Source organism: Bactrocera neohumeralis, chromosome 4 (assembly GCF_024586455.1).
Source record: "Bactrocera neohumeralis isolate Rockhampton chromosome 4, APGP_CSIRO_Bneo_wtdbg2-racon-allhic-juicebox.fasta_v2, whole genome shotgun sequence".
NCBI lineage: Eukaryota > Metazoa > Arthropoda > Insecta > Diptera > Tephritidae > Bactrocera > Bactrocera neohumeralis.
Genome location: NC_065921.1, coordinates 26,348,218 through 26,373,357, shown reverse-complemented (window position 1 = coordinate 26,373,357; position 25,140 = coordinate 26,348,218). Strand labels below are relative to the sequence as shown.

At 34.0% G+C, this 25,140-nt stretch overlaps 1 protein-coding gene across 9 annotated transcripts in view; it reads right to left on the bottom strand.

Annotated features, from left to right (window-relative positions):
- LOC126754945 (plasma membrane ascorbate-dependent reductase CYBRD1) overlaps positions 1-25,140 on the bottom strand; it is a 91,086-nt gene that overhangs the window by 17,136 nt on the left and 48,810 nt on the right. For 4 of the 9 annotated variants that reach the window (XM_050467168.1, XM_050467172.1, XM_050467171.1 and 1 more), the window contains exon 2: positions 20,650-20,823. The exons of 3 other annotated variants lie outside the window; for them this stretch is intronic. Coding sequence is in view for 1 of the 6 variants with exons in the window: in XM_050467175.1 (XP_050323132.1) it covers positions 20,650-20,699 (50 nt within the window). In the remaining 5 variants the exon portion in view is untranslated. Of the gene's footprint in view, positions 1-20,649; positions 20,824-24,777; positions 24,796-25,140 lie in introns of those variants that run through there. 2 more of the 9 variants (XM_050467174.1, XM_050467170.1) reach the window with 2 other exon arrangements.

Genomic DNA, 25,140 nt, shown 5'->3' with positions numbered 1-25,140 from the left:
CATTATATTCTCCGTGACTCTCTTCCATTTCTACTTTTCCGACTTTTATATACATATACATATATGTATATAACTCCAGTGGCTGAACGTAGTAGACTTAACTATTAAAGATCATACCAAGTGCTTTTGAGTATTTTGGGGAGTCGGGAGCTATTGCGCAGAGCTAAATCTCAGGCAACCCTTCAAGCTGCCGGAATACTGCAGTATCTATCAAGCACAATTCTTTGCGTTTGCTACGTTTAGTAAAGCTACTGAGTTAAATAATAATGCAGGAAACGTCATAGAGAACATAAATATGTACCTTGATAACCAAGCGCAAGTTAAAGCAATGCTCACATCGCAGGAAGGCGAATATATGTATACTGGCTGCCGGAAAACGAAATAGCTAATGAGATTACCAGAAGTGTCATCCGGTTGGCTACCGAACCAGCTCAGGAACTAGCCAAATTGTTAAAAACGATAAACAACAAAATTCCCGAAAGGCGTGACAGACGAATCAAGATGAATTGGAATGTTTTAAAGGCATGCAGTATCGCCAAGATCATATGCAAAGTAACGAAAGGAAAATAATATTGCTTTTTTGTCACAGGCCATGACATACTGGCATCACATATAGCCATAACGAGGAGATATAAAGGAGAATATATAAAGATGGATATATAAAGGAGGATATTTGTATAAAGTGTAGGGAAGTAGGCTTAAAACATACGCTGGAATACCTCCCATACTTATGTCAGGCTTTTTGTGGAACTAGGATTAGATATTTACATAGGTGCTTCGGTGTTCAAGAGACTGGATGAAGTTGTTTGAAGAGATTTGGCAGAGATTAATAAATATTTCTAAAATTAAATGACTAATCGAACCGTCCTCGTATATTTCGTATGTGGCGGTGCTTACGGTATAAATACTGCCCAATTGTAAACACACAAGCATACATATGTAGGTGTCTTTTTTTTGTATTTGCATCTTTGCACAAATATTTAATGTCACCACAAATAATGAAATATGAGCACATTCATTTATTAATCATTTAACTGCATATAAATATAAACAGAGATACATACGTACATATGCATATCTACAGATATAAATAAGTTGAGAATATTTGTGCTAATTATTAGAGAGTTTTGCGTTTTATGTCATTTGTACTTAGCGAAATGCTAATTGAATTGCTAGCATAGCTTAATTGGAGAGCGGTTTTCGTGTTTAAGCGATTTTCGAATAAATTTTTTACGAATAAATTTAATTCTTATTACGTAATGCACACTGTTTGCAGTCTTTTCACTCTTACACCCGAAAGTCTTTATATTGGATATTGTTGACAGAAGAATAAGTTTAGAGACTTTAAGGACTAACAAGCGTTTGCGAGTTTCAAAAAAATCGAAATTTTTTATTGTTTTATTGAACTCAACACTAGCTTTAGAATATTGTCCTAAATATTCAAGTTGATCCGAGTAATAGTTTCGGAGATACAGCCTTTAACTAGGACACGTTTGTTTTTACTTTAGATGATCCTGTAAGGAGTTAGCCTACCAACACGGGCGTATCTTTTTTCCGAGAAGTCGCCGAAAATGGCGTCGCAATGGCCGAGTTTAAAATGTTTTTTTCCAAAAAGTTCAAATACCAATTTCTGACAACAGTTATTTGACTTTCAGTTTCAACGCTGACAACACTCTCGGTGTTTATATTGCTTTCAAGTTTGGCAAATCGTTTTGAAATGCAATTTTTGACTAACGATTGTGAAGTACGATTGAATGCATGAATATGATATATTAACTTCACTTGTACACCCGTAGACTTCTTCGAAACTACGAATTATTTACATGCAAGAAAGTCATCTCACCTGAATTCATCTCATTTTAACTGAAAGGCGGATATATGATCTTTTATAATCAGACGCCACCAACGGTTTCAGCTGCCGTCATTTATAGCTCAATATGAAGCTTCAGGTTGGAGAGAGAGCACAGACGGCTGTTCACAACAGTCGGGTCTTAGCAATTGGAACTGACCTGGGTTTATATACGGACAAGTCATTAATTACAAATTTTATGGTTTTCAATTAGGTGTTTCAAATTTACTGCTTTAAAGCAGTTTTCACTATTTCCTTACAAGTCAGTACCAGGGCAATTGCCTTTCATATGTATTTAATGGAAACATGTCATAGATACATACATATATCTGAGTCTCATTGGTGCCAATCCTTAACTTGCTCAAGAAGCAGACAAACATGGCATGAATGGATCAATGAATCAAGAGGTAGAAGTAGAAAAGGCTATACTTCTTAGTTAATGCAAGGTTTTGTTTAAGACAAAAATCACAACTATCGGCAGATGGTTTCTTAATGCAGTCCAGCAGGTTGCACAAATAAGAGTTTTTGTATTGATGAATTTCAACATAAGCACAGGGTGATTCAGAGAGTACATAATAGAGTGAGCAGGTTTTAGTTCCGGTGGTTTCACAATGGGACTCCTAAATGCCGAGGTGCGTCGTCAGACATCCACTCTATCTACCTCGCTTCAAATTATTTCATTCCAAATGTTAATAAGTATTAGAAACATAGGAAAGGTTCTAAGAATAAATGTAACTATGTATGTAATAAATTATTCCAAGCCTAAAAAAACTAATGACTATATCCAAAACTTTTTCAGAGAAGGTACACATGTTATAAGGTTCAACATATAACTAAAATTAGTAAATTAGCATTTGTAGTTTTTCGAATCTTAAAACATTTGAGTGGTTATTATTTTTCTTATCGACAGTGCCGAAGAATAAAGCCTCTGGAAGTACAACAAATTATTATTTTTTCCCCGTTCATCTTGAATTCCTTAAGATTTCATTTCCAATTTTTGTAAATATTTGAGAATATGATTAAAAAAATTGTTTTTAAGAATGGAAAGCAATTTTATACCATATATTTTCCGAAGATGGCAAATATCGGAATAGATATGAATATTCAAATCATAGCGCCAAACAAACTTGTGCTAAAAGCAGTTGTTAAAGGGGCTACATCCAATTGCCAGTCAGAATTTTTGTAACTTTTTTTACGCTTTCTTGATCCCGTAGCCATGCACTAGAAGGACCTACGAATAAAAGTGTCTGGCGGTCAGGAACACTTTTCTGCTTAAAATATATCAAATCAAATAATCAAAAACAAACAGGTAAAGAACGGGTGTAACCGAACACTTGATAATCTTGCAACAAGAATCAAAGCCCGGGAAATTCTTTCAGTTGCTGCCAAAACTTTGTATTAAAAAATTTTACAAAAGCATTGAGCATCCATAATTCGATGAAATCGTGAATAAATTACAATCAAATTTGTTATCTTCTTGATTATATTGATGGCCATAAACTTGAACTTTGTTTTATCGGTTAAAATTATATTAAAAACATCTTCGAATGAGTGATATTTATATGATATTAACTTGACCGAAGAGGCTTAATATAATATTGAGTTGATGTGGAAAACGTCAACCAGAAGATCGGAATTCATTATATTAGGCATACGAGGTTTAGAACAAAGTATAGACCAATTATATTCAAATTCAGCTTCAAGCCACATAATTAAAAAATTAACTTGTCCAATTAGTTTCATTAAAATATCACATATTTTGACCAACCCAAAAGATGGAAATCCTTTTATGGTGCATACTGGGGACAGAGAGGTAGTAAAAGATTTGACATCGCTCAGGTATACGCGAGAACATATTTTGAAGCAGTTTTATATACAAGTATAAGTAATACTCACTGACCGATATATTGGGCATAGTTCACTTTGTTAGAATAACGAAAATCATTATAAATAGTATATGGTACTAGGAATATATTTTGGGTATTAACTCGATATTATTATTTTTTTTTCAACACTACATACAACAAATATGTATGCCACATATATGTACTAAAAAAATGATGGCAGGGTTTCAACAGGTACCTCATTATATGCAATTCCAATCCTATGTAGTAAAGTCATCCAGAAGTTCGAAAATCTTTGCATTATGTGCTACATAGGACCATTTTTGATCCAGAGATATACTGTTATCAGAAAAGCACTCTCATAAAATTCTAATTATGTAGCTCAGACCCATATTTGAAGTAAAGAGTCAACTATAAGTGCTCGGGTCTACGGTATCTAGGGGCTTGAACAGTCGGATTTGCATAGTTTTTGGTCATAAACTGGCACACTTCAGAGACATTATTTATGCTAAGTTCTATCCAGATTGGTTTCTAATTTGTCTACTGGAAAGAGAAATAATCAGATGAAATTTAAAAGTGTGTTTTATGAGATTTGGGCGTGGTTGTAGTACATTTTCGCACTGCGGCATTGAAATATCAGAACAAGGCAATCCTTCAAATTTGGTTGAAATCGGTCGAGCAGATCCCGAGGTATGGGTTTACGCCTAAATGTTGGCGGTGCCACGCTCATCGTCAGGTTTTGGCAGCGGCTCCTATAAAGACCTCTACAAATCGAATTTGGCTCTTGATTTAGTGGATATTTCTATTAAACCAAAAACTGTTTATTAGCTTCTTCTAAAAGATCATCAGCTTCATTTGCTTTCATCAAATGACGAGTTTCCCATTATGCAACGTGCAACAACACCCAGATGTGCAACCTGTGAACTTTTGCATGCGGCAGGCGACCTGTGGCACGAATGTCACATGGCGTCACGGTTGCAGGCGGAGAAAATCGCCAGACAAAATATAAAAAATGATGTAAAATTGAGTAAAATTGGAAATTCCAAGCATTTTGCAAATAAAATGCACGGAAAAACGAAACTCTCCGCCGAAATTAATTTGCATTGCACGGCAAGGTCATTCAAGTTCATGAAAATTTGCGGCTGTGTGTTTGTGGTGGCATGTGAAAAAGAAAGTGCTCACGCGAAGCTTTATTATTAATCATTACCAAATGCTTGCCGTCACTTACAGCAACCAACAAACAACAACAACAACAACATAAATTGTGCAGCATCGTTGTGGCAAAGCTCAGTCACGCTTGCAACCGAAAACTAGCGAGACATTATGGCTTAATAAACAACTTTGCTTGCCTCATTTATTTATGACCGACGATCATAATGTGCATGGGTGCGAAGGTGAAACGGATCGCTTGCCGAGGCGTTCGCAACAATTGTTTTCAACCGCCAGAGGAAGCGCGCTGTTATTGTTATTGTAACTGATGTTGTTATTATTATTGGTTTTGTTACTATTATTAGTGTTGTTGTTGCCAGTTAACAGCTGCGGTGCCGTGGGGCACCAATCGTGGTCGGTAATCACCTGCGCATGCGCGTATAATTACCAATTGACGCGTTTGAGTTAAAAGTGAAATTTCTCGTCGGCAGCCGACGACAAGAGCATTGCAAAAGCAAAAACAACAACCAGCACACTACAACTAATAGCAATTGTTTAATAATTTTAATCATTTAGACATCGCCGTCGTCGTTATCTTATGTTCGGCATCGTTAACAACTTCGTTGTCAAAGCAAATTTTCAATTTTGTCACAAAACAGCTAAAGCACAGCTTCTTCGTCTTCAAATGATTAGATAGTTGACAATGATGCGAACGTGTCGTCTCCAGAATCCATGGCATTGTAGCTATAGCGGACGTATTGGACTGTTTAGTAAGGGGGGTGGGTGTAGTAAGGTGTGGCTTGTGCTATCGAGTGAAACCTGCACTTGCTTACGAGTTACATTAGGGTGGTTCCTTAAATTGTCCAAAGAAAAAATTTTAAATATATGTATATACCTTTAGATATTTTAAAATTATTTAAAAAAAAATTGAGGGACAGTGTGAGATTCGAATATGTGCATATATACATGGAGACAGACAGAAAGACTGACTAAGCTCGTCACGCTGATAATTTGTAACATATATTTATAAATATACACTAAGGTTCATCTGATACTTATTTCTGGTTGTTACAAACTTCATGGCAAACCTTGTGAAGAGTATAATGGTTCATATTTAAGGGGGTATTCTGGTCTAGAAATTTAAAAAAATCGATTTTTTTTATATTTTCAAAGTTTAACTATTCAAGAATATGTGTACAAGAGGGTTTTCAAAATTCAAATTATTTTCGGAGATATAGGCATTTTTCTGACCCGGCATCCAAACTGGTTCGGCCGGAACTAATCGAACAAAAGACTTTACGCGAAACTTTAAACGCGTTTTTCTCAAAACTGACTTTTTCGGAACGATACCCACGATTTCTCAGGTTCTACTTGACCGATTTACTTGAAATTTTTATAGAGTCTTCTTGATAGGCTTGTCTATGGTTGGAACGAGCCCCATACCCAAATTTTTATTTTTATTATTTTTAAAAAATTCGAAATAGTCAGAAAAAGTGATCCAAAAAAACTTTTTTTTTAAACAGTCGCCATTTTGTGAAAAAAAATTTTTCCCACTTTTCCGTAGTTCCGGCCATTGCGACATTATTCTAGATTAATAATATTTTTTTTTTTTTGTTTCAGATAACTAGGAGGGTTGAAATCATGGGTATGGTCACGTGGAAAGTTTTAGAGACCCCCCCCTTCGTCAGCTTATAATTTTTGAAATTTTTTACCTTTTTTAGTTTTTAATTTTTTTCTGTACTCTTCTAAAATTAACAAATAACTAATAAAATAATGGATGGTAAAAATATTAATTGCCTTTTTTAACAACACTTTAAAAATTACCTGAAATTCATGCTTCTAGACCAGAATATCCCCTTAAGGGGTTACATGGGTTTACGGGTTTCAAGCAAGATTCATCGAGAACTACACAATCGACCTTCATTAAATTTTCTACAGATCTTTGAGATGCAATTCTTTGACGGTTTTTTATCCGATTACAACTATTTGAAAAAAAAAATGTCACTGAAATTTTAATTTTTTTGTAAAAGTGTCTACAAAAATTCAATTTACAGTTTTTTTCTTTCACAAAAACACGTCTTTTTCCACATTAGATGATCCTATAAGGAGTTTTCTGCCAACGCCGGTGGATCTTTTTTTCGATGGGTCATTGGAAATGGCGTCGCAATGGTCGAGTTTAAAATAGTTTTTTCCAAAAATTTCAGAATTTCTGTTTTAATAGTGTACGTTCGTAAAAATAAAAGAATTCTAAAGAAATATTGTTGAAAAAAGGCTGTTTTTTACCCGAGGAAACCCATGTAATCGCTTAATGTTTTCTGAAAAACTTTATCGGAGGCACTGTTTTTGTTGCTGTTAAAACCCTCGTATAGTTTCTCTTATTTTATATAGATTGTGTAAGGTTAGACTGGCTGGCTGTCACACTACTACATCGACCTAGAGGTTCTTTGTAATGACAAATGGAGGTTCAGTTGAATACGAGTTGAAGTGCAGAGCCTCAACGTTTTTTGCGAATTTTAATGGAGACTTGATATCTAATTCTGATACTTCATCCAATACCTTGAACTCCGAAGCTTCTAGATATCTAGGCCGAAGTAGAGGAGGTATTCTAGCCTCTTTTATGCCTACTTCTTCGCTTTTTCTATATGTATAATCGTTAATAATGCCCATACGGTTCGCATGTGCTGTCAATAGGTTGAGACCTGTAAATTGTGTCAACAACCGTCTTGCATTAATTTAGAGACAGTGCCAGTAAAAAGCCTGCATGTTTTCCTTACGTTCGCTTGCACATGATCGTGGCAATCCTGCATGCTTTTAAAACATTCTATCCCATCCTGACACTTCTGTCTGTCAGCTCGTTCGGAAAGTTCGTTATGTTTTGTATTTTGCAACTTGGGTATATTCTGAACGGATTCGGCAGCCAAACGATGGCCCTTTTGGCAATCTCAGCAGCTATTTGGTTTCCTGGAATGCCCTTGTGGACTAGAACCTGAATTCAGTCGCTTTCCGGTAGCCACTATATCTATAGATTGATGAAATCCAAGTGAAATCGAATAGCAAATAATTTTAAAAATATTTCATAAGTAGGACCGATGGTCGAACAAATTATGTAGTCGAAAACCAGCTAAATTGCCGCATTTGAGACGAAGAACAACCAGAAGAGATTCAAGAGCTGACATTTCAAAACAATGGCTTGGCGTTGTTTGCGGCCAGTGGAATTATCGGTCCATATTTCTTCAAAAATTATGCCGGTGAGAACGTAACCGTCAATGGCGACCATTGTCGCGCCATGATAACCGACTATTTCAAGCCTGAAATTGAAATTCGTGATATCGGCGACATTTGGTTATAACAAAACGGCGCCACTTCCCACACATCGCATCAAGCAATGAATTTATTGAGCGAACACTTTGGTGAGTAGATAATTTCACGTTTTGGCCCGTTCGATTGGCCACCAAGAACGTGTGATATCACATTATTATACTTTCTCCTATGGGGACATGTAAAATCTAAAGTCAATGCGGACAATTCCGCTTCGTAACAAAACATCACGCGTGTCATTCGCCAGTTACCGGTCGAAATGCTCGTTTAAATAATCGAAAATTGGACTGAATGGATGGACCATCTGAGTTGGCCACGGCCAACATTTGAAGGAGATAATCTTCAAAAATAAATGCGAAAGAATGTTCTTTTGGATGATAATAAACATTTATTATTATTTTTCCTCATTAAATTTCAAGTTTTTGTATTTTTTCTTTAAAAAAGTAAGGAACCTCGAGATGGCTTATCCTTTATAAAATGTCTAATAAAGTTGTTCTATCGTTAAGAACATCCCTAATATGCATCTGTAGTTGCCCATATGCACATATATATCTACATACGTACATACATAAATACAAATGTGCGAACTGAACACGTCTGCCTGCCACCAAATGTAAACAAAACAAAAGCACAAATGCGTTGTTGCAACATTACCGGCATGTTGCAAGTTTGCAGGCTGCATTTTTGTTGTAAGAAAGGTGAAATGTTGCCATGCATCCGCATGCTAGTGCAACACACAACTTACATACACACAAACACACATAAATGAATAGGTAAGTCTGAATGCATTGAAGCATAGACGCAGCTTTTTAGTAGCTTCTTCAGCATTAATGCAACTGTCTGACTGTCCAACTGTTTATCTCGCTGCAAGCTAGTGCAGATATGCGTGCATATGTACATTTAATTATATATACATACATACATGTATGTATTATGTTTGTTTTGACTTGCCAAATGGCTTGCCACGGGCTTAACAATTTCCATGCACCGGCAAAAAGTAAAAGCGACTGCAGCGCGGCGATAACAAAAGAGAAAATATATGCATGTGTAGATGTAAATATGTATATATTATCAGTGTATGGCATGAATGAGCATATGCGCTGAAGTTTATTCATGAAAGCCGAGATGAGCCGGTCTTTTGTTGTGTTTTTAATAAATTGTTTAAATCGTATTTAAAAGCTCTTATTCGGGCTTAAACAAACCGTTTAGTAGAAAGAAGAAAATAACATTCTTCAAATATTTTTATGCCATCATTAAGCCACTTTAAAGTAGCGTGATAACTGTGCAGCGTTTATGCAGAAATTATTACATTTTTGACAGTGTTATTAAAGTGGGCTCTGTTACATGTAAGTATGTATTATATATGTGCATGTGAACATATGTATAGAGAAATGGAAATATTGTCCAGTTCCCACATTCATGGAGCGTATTTTAACTGCCGATGAAACATGGGTTTGACATGCAAACAAGTCAGCAATCACCGAAATGGCGGTAAAGAAATCCAGCCGAAACCAAAAACACCATGCCAAAACCGCTCAAAAATGAAGGTGACGCTCATTGTTTTGGGAAATTCGGACAGACGGTCAATAAGGAGTTTTATTTGACAGTAATTGAGGAGTTTGCGTGAGAACATTCATAGAAAACGGCCGGAATTGTGGAAGAACAATTCATAGATTTTACACGATGATAAAGCACCATCGCATCGAGCTACGATTGTGACCGAATTTAAAGCCAAACACAATGAATACCATCGATCAACTACCGTATTCACCAGATTTGGCTCCGTGTGATGTTTTCTTGTTCCCCAAACTGAAATTGCCGCTCCGTGGAACCCGTTTTCAGTCAATCAATGAGGTAAAACAAAATTCGCTGAAGATGCTGAAGGCCATACCAAAAAGTGCTTATTAAAAGGGTTTCGAGAACTAGAAAAATCGTTGGCATAAGTGTATTAAATCTGGTGGGGATTACTTTAAAGACGATAAATTTAATATTGATGAAAAATTAAATATTTTGCGTTTAAATTACAATTTCCGTGTACTCTTTTGTCACAATGTAATGACAACATCATGTGGTACAAAAATTAAATAGTCGGACCAACGTGCGCCAAAACTGTGCATAAAACATAATACACTCTTAAAGGGCACACCTAGTGTTTTTTCAATCGTTTAGTTGTATTTTCTAAAAAAACTTAAGATAGTGATGCATTTTTTTAAACAGAAAATAAAGATTTCAACAAACATAAATCTTGAAAAATTAAAAAAATTGCTATTATTACTATTGAAATTTAGGATTTATTTGATATTATGTAAAAAAATAAGGTGAAAAATATTTAAATATATATTTAAATTAAAAAAAAATAGGTACCGAATATTTGGACCTCAGTACCTATAATTGACTTTTTACCGAACATATCGGTCAAAGTATGGGATATCCATTTGAAATTGGAAGAGAATCCTTTCCTGATAATAATAGTGGGTATGTGTGTCAAAAATGGTTTTATAAATACTTACTTTAATCCCGCGTACCTAATATAAAGATTTTTGAACTTCCAGTGATTTTGTACCGCAAATATAGGCCAAATATGTGAGTTATATCAATGAAAATGAGAAAACGTGTTTTGCACATATGTGTCCTTGTGCCTAATATTGATAAAATTGAGCGAAAAACTGGTCGCAGCCTCAATATAACCAATATCAATATTTTCGAACATCCGGCTGACTTTACTCTCTTTAATCGGGGTATGTGAGATTAAAAGGGAGCAGGTGATCATATTTCAAATACTTTTAGAATTATTTTCCAAATGTTTCAATGAAAAGTTAAAGAACCTGGACCAGTTTTAAGGCAGTAATGCGTGGTTTCCCTGAAAACCATAGGGCTGACAATTATGACGACTGAATTACGGATGTAGAATGTCTTTAAAGATGCACATGTTACACTCACATTTAGTTAAATTTAAATACAAGTATAATACAAGGTCTTTCGCAAAAGAAACAGAACTTTTTAAATATAACTGTTTCTGGTGGCGCCACCTATTGGTGGGTATATGAAATAAAAAGTTTGATCTCTTGTTGACATTTCGTAAACATTTTAAGACAATTGGATAACTACAATGGATGTTATCGATCAAAAAGTGACAACAGCTTCTGGTCATCGGTCGTAAAATGCAAAGAGCAAATATTAAATTTTGTTTTAAACTTGGGAAAACGTTTACTGAAACATTTCAAATGATGAAACAAGTTTATGGTGATCAGTGCCTATCCCATAGTAATATGCATGAGTGGTTTAAGTGATTCCAATAAGCTCGTGAGGACCTCTGTGACGATCAGGAGTCGGTCGTCTTCAGAAGTCAAAAATAAAGACAATGCTGATTTGTTTTTACGGTTCCGAGGGTATTGTACACCGAGAGTTCGTCCCACCTGGCCAAACGATTAATGCTGTGTTTACCTTGGTGTTATGAAGCGTCTTTTGACACGCATTCGTCGTGCTCGACCACAATACCGTGAGGCAGGGTCCTGGCGCCTGTCGCACGATAATGCGCCGTGTCATCGTTATAACCATTAATCACTCACCCTACTCAACTCATCTGGTACCCAGTGATTTTTACCTATTTGGAAAACTTCATTTGCCCATGAAAGGACACTGGTTTCAGGACATTTCAGTTATCCAAAAGGCGACGACCGATATTCTCAAGAGCTAGACTTTAAACACTCATTTGAAATGCTAATTGACCGGGCTAAACGCTGTATCGAAGCACAAGGAAACTACTTTGAATAAAAAATATAACTTTTGAAAAATATTAATTTTTTGCTGTTTTTTTAACAGTCCTGTTTCTTTTGCGACAGACCTTGTATGAGTGCTTTGTCGGCAGAATAATCACCGCACTTTAATCAAGACATAATGGAATTTGTAAGGCGTTACCAAGATCAGTATATAGTCCCTTAAATATTTGTGGGTTTTATAAGAGAAACTTCCGCGGCACATGATATGAAAAGAAAAATTGTTAAAGATTTAGAGTCGATTTAAACATACTAGAACTTAGTGAATTCTGACTCAAACCGAATGACCTCTGTAGGACAACCGGTATCGAAGCTTGCTGTGGGCCATTAACATGCCGTCGCATCTAGTTATTTGATGAAAACGATATATACTTTCTTTTATTTAATTAAGGTTTTGACCGCGGAAGCGATGTCTACGCCAATAAAAAAAGGAGTTAAGGATTATCTCCTCGACAATATTCCCAAAAATTATGTGCGAAATGTCCGATGCCACTACAATAATATCAATAACATGCTTGTTATGAACTAAGCTACTGAAAAGTTGAATTACAATTGAACACAAATCCAAGTCATCACCAAGTATTAGTTTTCATGAAAGGTTAGCGCTCCGTTCCCTATAGTTAAATTGTGTTCAGCTATTAAGTATTATTTAATAAAATGATTAGACTCAATATCCATTACGAGCCAGAACCATTCGCCGAGGTAACTGTTCGTCGTCTAAGATTCCATTTAACAATGTACCATAAATTTCTACAGGTAATTTTTCATTATAGGATGGAACCATGTGTAGAACTTCACGCAAGTGAGGAAAGTTCTCTCAGCGTCATTCACTTTTACATCTCAAAACTTTCGGTGTTCGAACAAGTATCTTCTGGGTATCCAAAAACATCCCTGCCCAGGGTTGCGCGCTGGGTTTGGGACCCGTCACGTAAAAAATAATAAAATGAAAACAAGAAAACAGTGTGCTGTTGTAAACTGGGCTTTAATCGCGTCAGCGTTGTCTACGCCAATAAAGACGAAAAAGAAAATTTTGTGTTTTGCGTTAAGTTCCTATTTTCTTGAGAGATATTTTATTTTACAAGGGCCTCAAAAGTCCTGCTTGCTTAGAATCGACAATTTGGGTTATCTTCAGTCTTCAATGGATCCTTAACGAAATATTGAGTGGATCCACTATAGATTACCCTTTTTTGAGCTCGTTTTCCACAACAAATGCTCTCATTGTTTATTCTGTGCATACGCTAACGAGAGTGTTAGGCTTGAGTACTCTAATTGAAAAGTCAGAGGCACGACTGCAACCCTCGAGCGTCTTTACTAAAATAAAAATCAATATGCTATTTATTCCGCAGCATTCGTTTCAACAAGTGCTTAGAAATTGCTTTCATATATATTCAAAAGCAAGTAATTGTTTTATCAGCTGCTGATTCTATTAAACTCGTTTGTTAAAACTTATTATTCCAGCAGCTATAAAAAATAAATAAAATAAAACTAATCAACATGTCAAGTTCGTTTATCAGCGAAGTGAAATGAGAAACAAAACACAAAAAAAAATATCAAAAAAGAATGAGCGAGCCGCAGTTGGAAGGAAGTCTGTGAAGCCGCAACCAAAGTGCCGAGGCAAGATCGGCGATAAGTCAAGCGCAGCGACAATAGAAATGTGCTATTTGAAGGCAGACAACTTGACATTGTTAATTGTTGATGGGTGATTCGGAGAATACGCACACATTCACACAAACACATGCATATTTATATAAAGACACATACATACATATTTAAATACACACACAAAGTTGCCGTTAAACACATTTGCTCGCTTCGTTTGTGCGCTGAAACTTTTGCTGGAAAAGCATTAAAATAATTATGCTTTCCCACTCCGCCTGTTTCACGCAAACATACATACATTATATTAAAATATATATGTACATATATACATATGTATGTATGTACATAAATGATTAAATTGCCGGCCTAGCATATGATGGGAGCGTTTACAAATTGCAATCACCCCTCGAATGTTTGCCGGCAAATCGGCAAATCAGTCACGCACACAAACATAAATGCACACGATATATATGTATGTATGTATGTAGGTGCGTGTGAATATGTTTGCTTGCATGCACTTCGGTCTGCCTTTGTGTTCGCCGCACGAAAATAGAAATCCTGCGGTGGAACTGGTGGTCTGCGATGACACGATCGTCCCTCGATTAAAGAAAGTGGCAATAAAACAATTATTTTGCTTACACACATACGCACGCATGCAGACGGAGTTGCGAATATAAATTGGTCTACTTCAAACATGGCATTTTAGGGGTATGACTGTTTTTCGAAACTTACCAAAAAATTTATTAATTAAAGTATTACTCAAAAATATTCGCTGAAAACTCTCTGATGGTACCGACTGGGAATAAATACCACAGTAACACGACGACTGCAAGCACGGATTGGTAACAGTTCGCCCCTATCAACCCCCCTGAACCCTGTTTGACCCACGCCGAGCATCAAGCTGGGTGAGAGCCCGCAATTAGCTCAATATCGAATACCTGGCGCACTCCGTAATAAGATAGCCTTACATGCTTAGCGAGAACTGTGCGCAAGCGGACCTAGTTTCGCCTTGGTCCCCAATTGTTGGTCCAAAACATCAACCAGTATACTAACTTATTATTTGGTCCTTTGCGATACCAGTTGGAGTTCAGTTGCTAGGTTCATGAGGAGTATTCATCGTTTAGGATGCCTGCGCTTAACGCGAATTTTAACAGACTCTATGACCTCACTATCGATACCTTCTGTATCACACCATGGGGACTCCAGATGCTTACAGCGTAGTCTTGCCAATGTGGGACAAGTGCACCAGAGATGCTCTATTGTTTCCTTGGTGCCTTGGTGCCTTGCATACCAGCAGTCTTCTCGATATGTCAGCTCCCTTCTGCGGACGTGTGTCGCCACTAGATCAGTGAGTATTCCGATCTTGTTCCTACAGTCTCTCCTATCGAGTGGTAATAGGATTTTTGTGTACTTCAGTCCTACCGTTTTGCACATGACTTTTGCAGTTTTGCACCTACATAGGTAGCTTGTTCCATCGGGTTTTAATTTTCTTTAAAATGCTTCTCTCTAGATCGTAGTGTAGACAATGCATGGGTTTCCCAACATTGATCACATTTTCGGGTGTTATCGGTACACCATTCTTGGCAATTTGTCTACTGAGCCATTGCCCTCGATGCCTCTGTGGCCTGGAACCTAATAGAAGTGAAGTTGCTTGCTTCTGGCTGCACTTTCCACTGCTATCCAGCTTCCGAATACACTTCTGGCCGATATTCGATACGAGGTTACTGCCTTAATTGCTGCTTGGCTGCCTATTTAGATGTTGAATCTGGAATTGCCTGCAGGTGCATAAGAGGCCAGTTCAGCGGCTTTCTCAATAGCAAGGGCCTCAGCTTGAAATATACTGCAGTGGTCCGGCACCTTAAAATGCTGCCTTATGCCTAACTCCGGACAGTATATCCCAGCAGAATAATAAAAGCAATAAATAGTTAAGGGAGTTCTCATCTCCTGGAAAACCCCGGAGGGAACTAGTTGTTTCCAGAAGAGCGCAGGGTTTGTAACTAACTCGAAAGTAGCCGGCACAAATAATGGAGCTAAATCATTTATGATGTGGCCAGCAACCGTATTATCATTGGTTTACTGGAGGAGAGAGATCTCGAAGTTAAAATTGACAGATCACGAAAGATGATTTCTTGCGACGACGAGAGATCTGTCTAACTTTCATAAGCCCTTATAGCCAAGGTTGGGTAGCTATACCCCGGAGTTAAGTTCGAAAGTGGTAGACACGAAAGACATCCATTCCAGGCCAAGTGCAAAACGTAGCTTAGTAGAGCCTATACTTCAAAACTGTCTACGGTAGGGCGATATTTTTTTTAAGGCCTTCGAGAACCACGCTACAGATTCTGGCGTGGAGACTAAAAGTGCAACAATGCAAATCTACTGCTACTAACAAATGAATCCATCGAACCGCTGGAGAAAAGTGGCACGGAGATAAATTATGAATTCAGGAAGGTGAGCATCATAACCAATTTTCGTGTTTTCATTTATTTTATTGATATTTTCATGTTTTTAGAAATTATATATGATATAATGAAGTCGCACCCCTAAAATTCACATATATGGAGGAGTTGCCTGTGAATTTGTCTGCATGTATGCATAGAGACTCGGTGGTTGCCTTGCTGCAAGTGTGAGAGGCAATGCCATAGCACCCGATTATTTAAGTAAATTGTCAATTGTTTATAATTTGTTGCATTGCATGACTTGGTAGAGTGCGCCCCTCGGAAGTGTGATGCATACTCGGGAGTACACACATAAATAAATTCATAACCAACAAGTCATATGTTGAATATTAAATATTTAATAATAAATTAGACTAATCAATTGAAATTGATTGCATTATAATAAATTATTATATAAGTAGTAGTCGAGGGGTAATACATAATACATACGATATAATGAAATGTATCCATTATATCAATTGAATTTAATACAATATCGTCTAATAAACGAACACAAACTAATCCGTTTTATTGAACTCGAAAAGGCCGAATAAAAAATGATCGACTTGAAGGAAAAGTTTGAAAAGCAAACAAAAAAAAAACTTTCATTGGAACTAATATCTTGAATATATGTACATATATCGTATAATACGTATATTTTCAAACAACCACAGCCAAAAAATTCGTAAATTGCTTTGGGGCTTGCAAAATTGGTATAAGAAGGCGTCCAAATTTATAATTATTTCTAAATAATTTTAATTAAAAAATATTTGAAGTACATGTAAAAGAAAATATTTGCCTAAACAAATTACTTTTTACTTATCATTTGTTCCTTTACTACCACTGCACTTAGCATTTCGAAAATTCCTACAGGCCTTCTGCTTGCGTGTGTCTGACAGGAGCAGTAATTCTGTCACTTCCCGGGAATATTGTGTGCCTATTCGTGCCAATTCTTTTGTTAGCTCTTAATGCATTTAATTTGTATTATAAAATTTGTACATATTTACATAATTATTCGTTTGAGGAGAATGTAAGGTCTTCACAAGACACAAATGAGATAGGAATATAGTGGTAACTTGTATAGTGGTTACCTTACTGTATTATTAAAATTTCTATTTTTTATGAAACAAGATAGACTTTATATCCTAGCACTCGTCGGAGAACATAAATTCCACTTTATTTGTAAATATTTTTAGTTGATGTATATTAAATTAAATGGTATATAAAAGTCTAACGCTATCATCTCAACATGACAATCTCAATGAAGCGGTATAATCGCATACAATTTTACTTGTATTTGATTATACTAGTCAATTACACTTATACCAGTTGTTTTTTCGATTTACTACTTTCCAAATTTTGTATAATCGAAGGAAACTTATACAAGGTCTGTCGCAAAAGAAACAGGACTGTTAAAAAAAACAAAACAAAATTAATATTTTTCAAAATTTATATTTTTTATTCAAAGTAGTTTCCTTGTGCTTCGATACAGCGTTTAGCCCGGTCAATTAGCATTTCAAATGAGTGTTTAAGGTCATTGTTCGGAATGCTCTTGAGAATACCGGTCGTCGCCTTTTGGATAGCTGAAATGTCCTGAAACCAGTGTCCTTTCATGGGCAAATGAAGTTTCCCAAATAGGTTAAAATCGCAGGGTGCCAGATCAGGTGAGTAGGGTGAGTGATTAATGGTTAATATGGAGTTTTTTGTCAAAAAATCAGTGACAAGCGTCGACCGATGACACGGCGCATTATCGTGCAACAGGCGCCAGGACCCTGCCTCACGGTATTGTGGTCGAGTTCTGTTTTTTTTGCGACAGACCTTGTATATCACACTTTAAAACTTTACTGTAGAAATGTCCGTTAAATTCGTAAGCCAATTAATTTGTAAGTCTTTCATACATTGAAATGTCTATATACACACGAACTTATTCTCGGGTTTTGAGATATCGTTGTGAAATTTTGCTTACATCCCTTTCTCCCCAAGAAGCTGCTCATTTGTTGGCATCGCTGATATCGGACCACTATAGCATTTAGTTTGCATACAAACTGAACGATCGTGATCAAGTGCTTTTTAAGAAAACTTTTTTACTTTAGGGGATATCTTCACAAAATTTTGGTTCGATGCCTAATGCTACGATGCAATATCTAAAGAAATTGTTCCGAACGGATCACAATAGCATATAGCTGCCGTCTACAGAACGTGCTCTCAGTATAAATCCTGAAAATAATCGCTGCCGAGCGACTGGCAGTATTATTGAATATGTGCAACGCCTGTCTCGAAGCCGAAATATCCCTGAACTCTGGAAAAAGCAACAGCTGCTGCTAATCAGTAAAAAGGAGGTCACAACTTGCCATCAGCATACCGCCTACTAAGCATGTACAATTACACAGCGGGAAAGCTCAATGAAAGGCTACTTAAACCCAGACTTGAAGCGGCTGTCAAAAAAGCTGGAGTACTTATTCCTAGACAACGCGGCTTTAGATCCGGCAGATCAATTCTAGGAAATATAAAATGCGACATTGAAACTGTAGAAGCCGCTTGGCGAAACCCCTTCAGCAGCGTTAGATGGGTGTACAACAGATAGCCGTCACGTCAGCAGCAACACAAGGATCCATTCTACATATACCTAGACATGTGGAATATCAGCTACGACGCTATAATAAAACTCGAAATGGCGGACGAATTGTACTTAATCGGCTAAGCGAGACGACATTGTGGCAGTAATTACAGTACAAGACACAGAAGAAGCGCAAAGAGACGCAAGCATGGCTCGACTTACAGAACATCCAGCTCGCTACGGGAGAACAGAGCTACTACTGTTAACAAATAAGCACATACCCCTCGAAACAAGTATGCAAACGACTACCGATAATCTTAGCACACAAAAAGTAGTAACTACCTAGGCGTAAGACAAAGGCCTTGAAAATCACCTCCCAACTTAGCAAATTCCAATGGCCAACATAGGCGGCTCAAGAAAGCACTAAGCTCGAGAAATGACAAGTTGTTGACGACAATCAGGTCATCGTCAGAAAATACGGTAACGAGCTGAGATCTGGAGAGATGCTTTTGCTTAAAAGGAAAAACCGGCGTAAGGTAATACCAAATGCACGCACCACGATGAAAAGAGAGTTGAATCAGACAAAACGGTGTCAACAAATGCAATATTAGTTAAAAACATTACAAATGCGTCATAACTAAACAATTATGGCCAACATATACGAAAAGAACCAACGAATTAAATAGGTCAAGAAACTGAAAATAACAAGAGTGCATCTACAGAGTAAATAACAAAATGTTTTGGAACATGAAAATGGGAATGAAAGTCATCTGCTGAGATGGACGGCTACACTAATAAGAAACAATCTAAACTTTCTTTGTGAATGCCAAAATTCGGAAAAGTCGACACAAAACACTTGAATTATCCGCACCACGAATGTATTTCTAAAAAGTATGGAATCAAAAGTAAGAACTGTCATCGAAACTTAAAACGTGAGAGAGAAGATGACACTGAACACACATTCTTTAAATAGTGTATCAAAATGGCACTTCAAGTGCTAATTGAGCCCGATAGACAAAGGGCTGACAATTTAATCAGCCTTACCTAGAGAGTGAAGCAAATGGGGAAAATTATTCTTGAAAGCAGACCATTTTGCATTCAGCACAAAGCGGGACTGCTAATGTTGACGACAATCAGTCTTTCATCGTCCGAAAATACGGAAGTAATGAGATCTGGAGAGATAGTGACCTGCAAAAGGAAAAACCGCTATGCAAGGTAGTGACCAGAATGCACGACACCACAGCCCTCAGAGTTGAATCAGCCTACAAAACGGGGTCAGCTAATGCAATATTAGTTATAATTTGTATTTATGCTGGTACTTCTCGTGCAACCGAAGTTAACTCTTTCTTTGCTTCTAGTTATGGAAGTGCCAGCCGATACTTGAGAGCATCAGCCTTTGTATACCGTTGATTTAAGAGTAAATATCGTCCGCCCTAAGAAGTTTAGCTTCCATTCTCAGTACTTTGAACAGATTTGACAGTACAGAGGTGAAAACCTATATAAAGTTCTCGAAACGTGTAATTGAAGTATGAATCTTGTTTAAGATCGTTGATGTAAGTATAAAATACTTTTTCCTTTTTTTGAGAAGAGTTCTTGGTATCCTTGCCGGATATAAATAGAGATCCTTTACGGTTAAGTAAACACGACTGTCGGGGAACGGAGTTCTTATGCAAAAATATTGAAGTATTGAGCAGATGTGAATTTCGAGAGTACATGATGAAGCGAAAGATTTTTAAAAACAATATTAAGGTAAACTTACATTTGGGTAACGAACCACTAAAAATTGTACTCCAAATAAATTTATACACAAAAAAAATTAATTAATGAATTGCGACCCATAAATTTAAAAAGAATTTATAATTAGTAAGCAATAGTTAGTAACATTATTAGAGTTTGCCACGCTGCCGCTGTTGAGTGGCCATCGAATGAAATTCTCAATGAAGATGACTCAAGCCAATTTTCGTTAAATCAAATGAAATCGTTGTCAGCAAATTCAATATGTATGTATGTATGTATGTGTCGCTATTTAAATAAATTAATGAATCTGAAAAGCTTTGCGAGGCATAGATTCTGTTTTGCACTGTTTTTCGTGCTTATTATTTACAAATTTATTCAAACTCACGCTGTTGTTGTACCACCCCGTGGCATTTTGTTCAAATGGCGATCACGCATGTAAAGATCCAGTCTCCGTCTATATAATTCCAACTACAATTTTATTGTTTACTTGTAGAATAGCAACAACAATAATAGTTCGATTATCGATTCAAGTTCAAATGGCACTGAAAAGTTCAAATCGCTGAGAAATAAAAACAACAACAATGTTTTTATATTGAAAAAAAAAGACACCGATAAACACAAAATTTTCACTTTCCATGTCATTAAATATTAAATCACAAAAACAACACTAGGAATCGAAAAAAATATAAAAAAATCACAAAAAAAATCTAAAAAAGTCACAAAAAAAACAAAAAAAACAAAAAAAGAACACACAAAAATCAGCGAACGTGGGCGCAGCTTCTGTGACACGAAGTGTCTAATGAAAAGCGCTTCTATTTATGTGCTTCGTGTGTTATGTGTGTACGATATATGTATGCGCCTGTGGGTGTTGCAGCCTTTTAGATAACTCCAGCCAAATGTTTTGCGACAATTTCATTAGCTTTGCACTTGACACTGTGAAATTAACGCACTGACACACACACGCACAGTCGCGCATGTGTTTTTATGTTTTTTTTATATATTATGTGTCCGTGTGTGTTTGTTTATTGAAAATTGTAAATACACGCGCGCACACAAACAATTGCCAGCCCCTATTGAAGGTTGTATTTGTGTAAATATTTGCTTGCACTGAAATTCCGAATACTCACTGATTATTCAAATGGAAATTGAGATAAATTAATTCAATACAAATGAAGTTTTGTTTAGCGCCGCGTGTAATCGGAAATAAATCATTGAGAGTGCGCTAATTTTTTAAGTAAATTGCTGAGCTTTTAATAAAAATAATTTTACGAGATTTTTAGACAAAAGTTGCAATATTAGTTTAAAGAATATATATTAAATAATTAAATGTGAATTATTTTTTTACAAAATTTTTTGCCACAACTTGCAATTTTAAATTAAAAAAAATTTTAAATAATTAAATATGAAATATGAAATATTTTATTTGCGTAATATTATATATTATAGATTAAAAAATATTTATATTTTGAACAATTCAATAGAAAATATTTTTGTTTTGCGAATATGTGATGGCACAAAACATTTGCGAATACAAAAATACTTATGATTTCTTGAAAATTTAATGTAGCTTTTTTATAAACTTACTACTATCTGTAACTTAATGATTCGAAAATATACAAGAAAAATATTTTTAAATTAATATTTCATTGCAATATCTATATTTTTATTAAATATTATTTAAAAATATCTGATTTATTTTTTTCGATGTGCAAGCTCAGCAACATTATTTTAAAATATGGAAATATTTTTTTTTTTTGTTTTTAACAATATTTCATAGTTTATTAGATTATTCATATTACTTGATTTGTATTACTATTTATTCTTTTAAATATTTTTCCAATAAAATTTTAGTTTTTGTTATTTAAAATTTGTGTTTTTTGTTGTATTTAAAAAAAGTAAGCTTTCATATTCGATATTTTCTCTACTGGAACTAAATACTTCACGGCCAAGTTTTCAAAAAAAAAAAAAATATTCTACAAATTTACAAATTTTATAATAATATTAATTCAATATATACATATATGATATGTTTTTTAATTAAAAAAAAATTTAAATGAAAATCGTTTTTCGGTAAAAATTTAATTTTTGGCATTTTTTAATTTTTTTTTATGAAACCCTTTAAAAAAATTGTCATTCATATTTAATATTTAATATTCAGTATTCATATTTTATTATATTTTTTTTAATATTTTACAGTCAAGTTTTTCTAATTTGAAAAAAATAACTAAATTTGCTTCAGATTTCATAATACATAACAATATTTCAATAGTTGATGTGTTTTTAATTTTTTTTTTAATAAAATTTCATTCCAAAAAAATTTTATTTCCATATGCAATATTTCTAAAAATTTTTAATATTTTAAACTTGAATATTACCGTTTCAACAAGAAAACTCTTTCATAGTTGTTTTTTTAATTTTAATTGAAATACTATTTTATTTCAGTATTCGATATTTTTTTATATATGTACATATGTATATACCTATACTTTTTTTCTAATTTTGAATTAACGCTTTAGGATTCGAAAAAATAACTAAATTTTTTTTATTTTTTTTTTGTTTTAGTATTTCATTTAAAATATTTTTTTGAATTAATATTTTTTTAAGTTTTAAAAATTAATTATTTTTTAATAATATTTAAAAGATATTTACATTTTTTTAAATTTCAATAATAAATATTAAATTTCAGTGACTGGCGTATATTTATTTATTTTTTTTCAATATTCGTTTTATACACAAATTCATTTTAATATTCAATATATATATATATTTTTTTTTTAATTTTTAATAATATTATACATTTATTTTTATATTTAATATTAATTAAAAGTTAAGCATTAACGATCCCTTAAAATTTCATTGTAATTTCTAATAGCATTTTATACATGTACATATATGTATCTGCATTAGGGTGGATCGAAAACAATTATAAAATTCGTTTTTTCTTAAATTAATCAAATTTTAATTGTTAATAGCCTGTAAATTATCAGGTTTACGAAAAGATCTTTTTGAAAGTTTTTTGAAAAACATTCAATTTCCTATAGAATCCATCAAACAAAATATTTATTGAAGTAGTCGGAAGCGAGATACAAATTTTTTTAACTGATAATAAGAAAGAAGCAGAAAAGCCTTAGGCAGAGGACCTTTTCGTTACAATTAGGCGCGCCTACTTGGAGCGCCTTTCTTAGAACTGTCTATCAACCAATTTTAGTACAAAGCAAAAACAAACATTCGGTTTTTTTGATCCACCCTAATATATTTATAACAATTTTTATAATAAATATGAAGGATTCGAAAAAAATGAAAACGTGTTTTCTTAAATTTATATCGAAATTTTTTTTATTATTTTTTATTTATTTCAACATTTGTCAACTCATGAAACAAATTTAAGATTTCGATCATAGAAATACTTTAAAGTTGCATATTACGTTAAAAAAACACAAATTTCTAATAAAAAAAATAAAAAAATAACAAAATATTTGTAAGGTTAATTACAAAAAAATAACATCCAATTAGAAAAAAATAACATCTAATAAAAAAATATTTTTATTATTTAATATTATCTATTTTTTCTTTCATATTTTTTTATTTTTTATTATTAGGAGTCATTTACATTTTTTTTTAAATAAACTTTACAAATAATTTTTATAATAAATTTGATTGAAAAACTATTTTCAATACTCGAAATTTTAATTTAAAAGTATTTTTTTTTAATAAATTTAATTGAAATACAAATTTTTTAAAATTAAAAATTTTTATTATATTATTTTTTTTTTTAATTTTGAATTAACATTTTTCATTTGAAAAAAACTACTGTAACTTTTTTATTTTAATTTATTTTGCATTGAATAATATTTTGAATATAATTCTTGTAACATTTGAACCAAATAATATTATATTTCAGTACCTAATATATAGTATTTTTATATTTTTAATTTTTAGTAAAATGTCATTGAAATAAAATTTCATTTAAATAGCTGACACAAATTATTTTTTTATTTTTTTTAATATTTTAATATAAGCATTGCCGTTCGAAAAATTATCATTAACTTTTTTATAAATTTGTTTTAATGATATTTTAAATAATATATTTTCCAATATTAAAAAAAATCAATTTTTAGCTGATTTTTTTTATATTTATGTTATAAATATTACGTATTCGATTCGAAAAACCATTTAAAAATTTTTTTTATAATTTTTTTAGCAATCAAAAAAATTTAGTCAAAGTCATTAAAATTGCATATCAATATTTAGTATTTTATGAAGCGAACTTTGGATTTCGACTGTACATTCGTATGTACATATGTACATACATATCTGCATTTATTAAACAAATCTGCGGTGAAACTGAGCTTTCTAGCAGAACTTTGCACACAAAACAAATTTTATTGAAACAATTTCTTATTTATAAGTGGTTATTTCCGTTTGATTGTTTTTATTTATTTTATTTTTTTGTTTTGTTTTTTAATTTTTTGTATTTCTTAAGTGCCGACCGACAGCATGCGTTTAGTCTCACCGAAATAAATAGCATCGACGACCTAATTTACGCTCACTTTCTGTGCTTGCCGACGATTTTTGCTAATCCGCAGGTTGTTTCTATTGTTGTTGCTTCTTATTTTTTTCATTTAAACAACACAAAACGCTTTATTTTCCTAGAAGTAAACACTAAGTCCTGATATGCTGAATGTACGCGATCAATTGTAGTATACATATATGTAATGTTGTTGTACAGATATACATATACGAGTATTCACATCACTTCACAACAGCACTCTAAACAAATGATTTCTCATCCTTTATGTTTTGCTTATTCTGTTTATGCTAATTTACACACTTTGCTTTGATTTTTTTTTTGGTGAAAACGTGAAAAATTATTTTT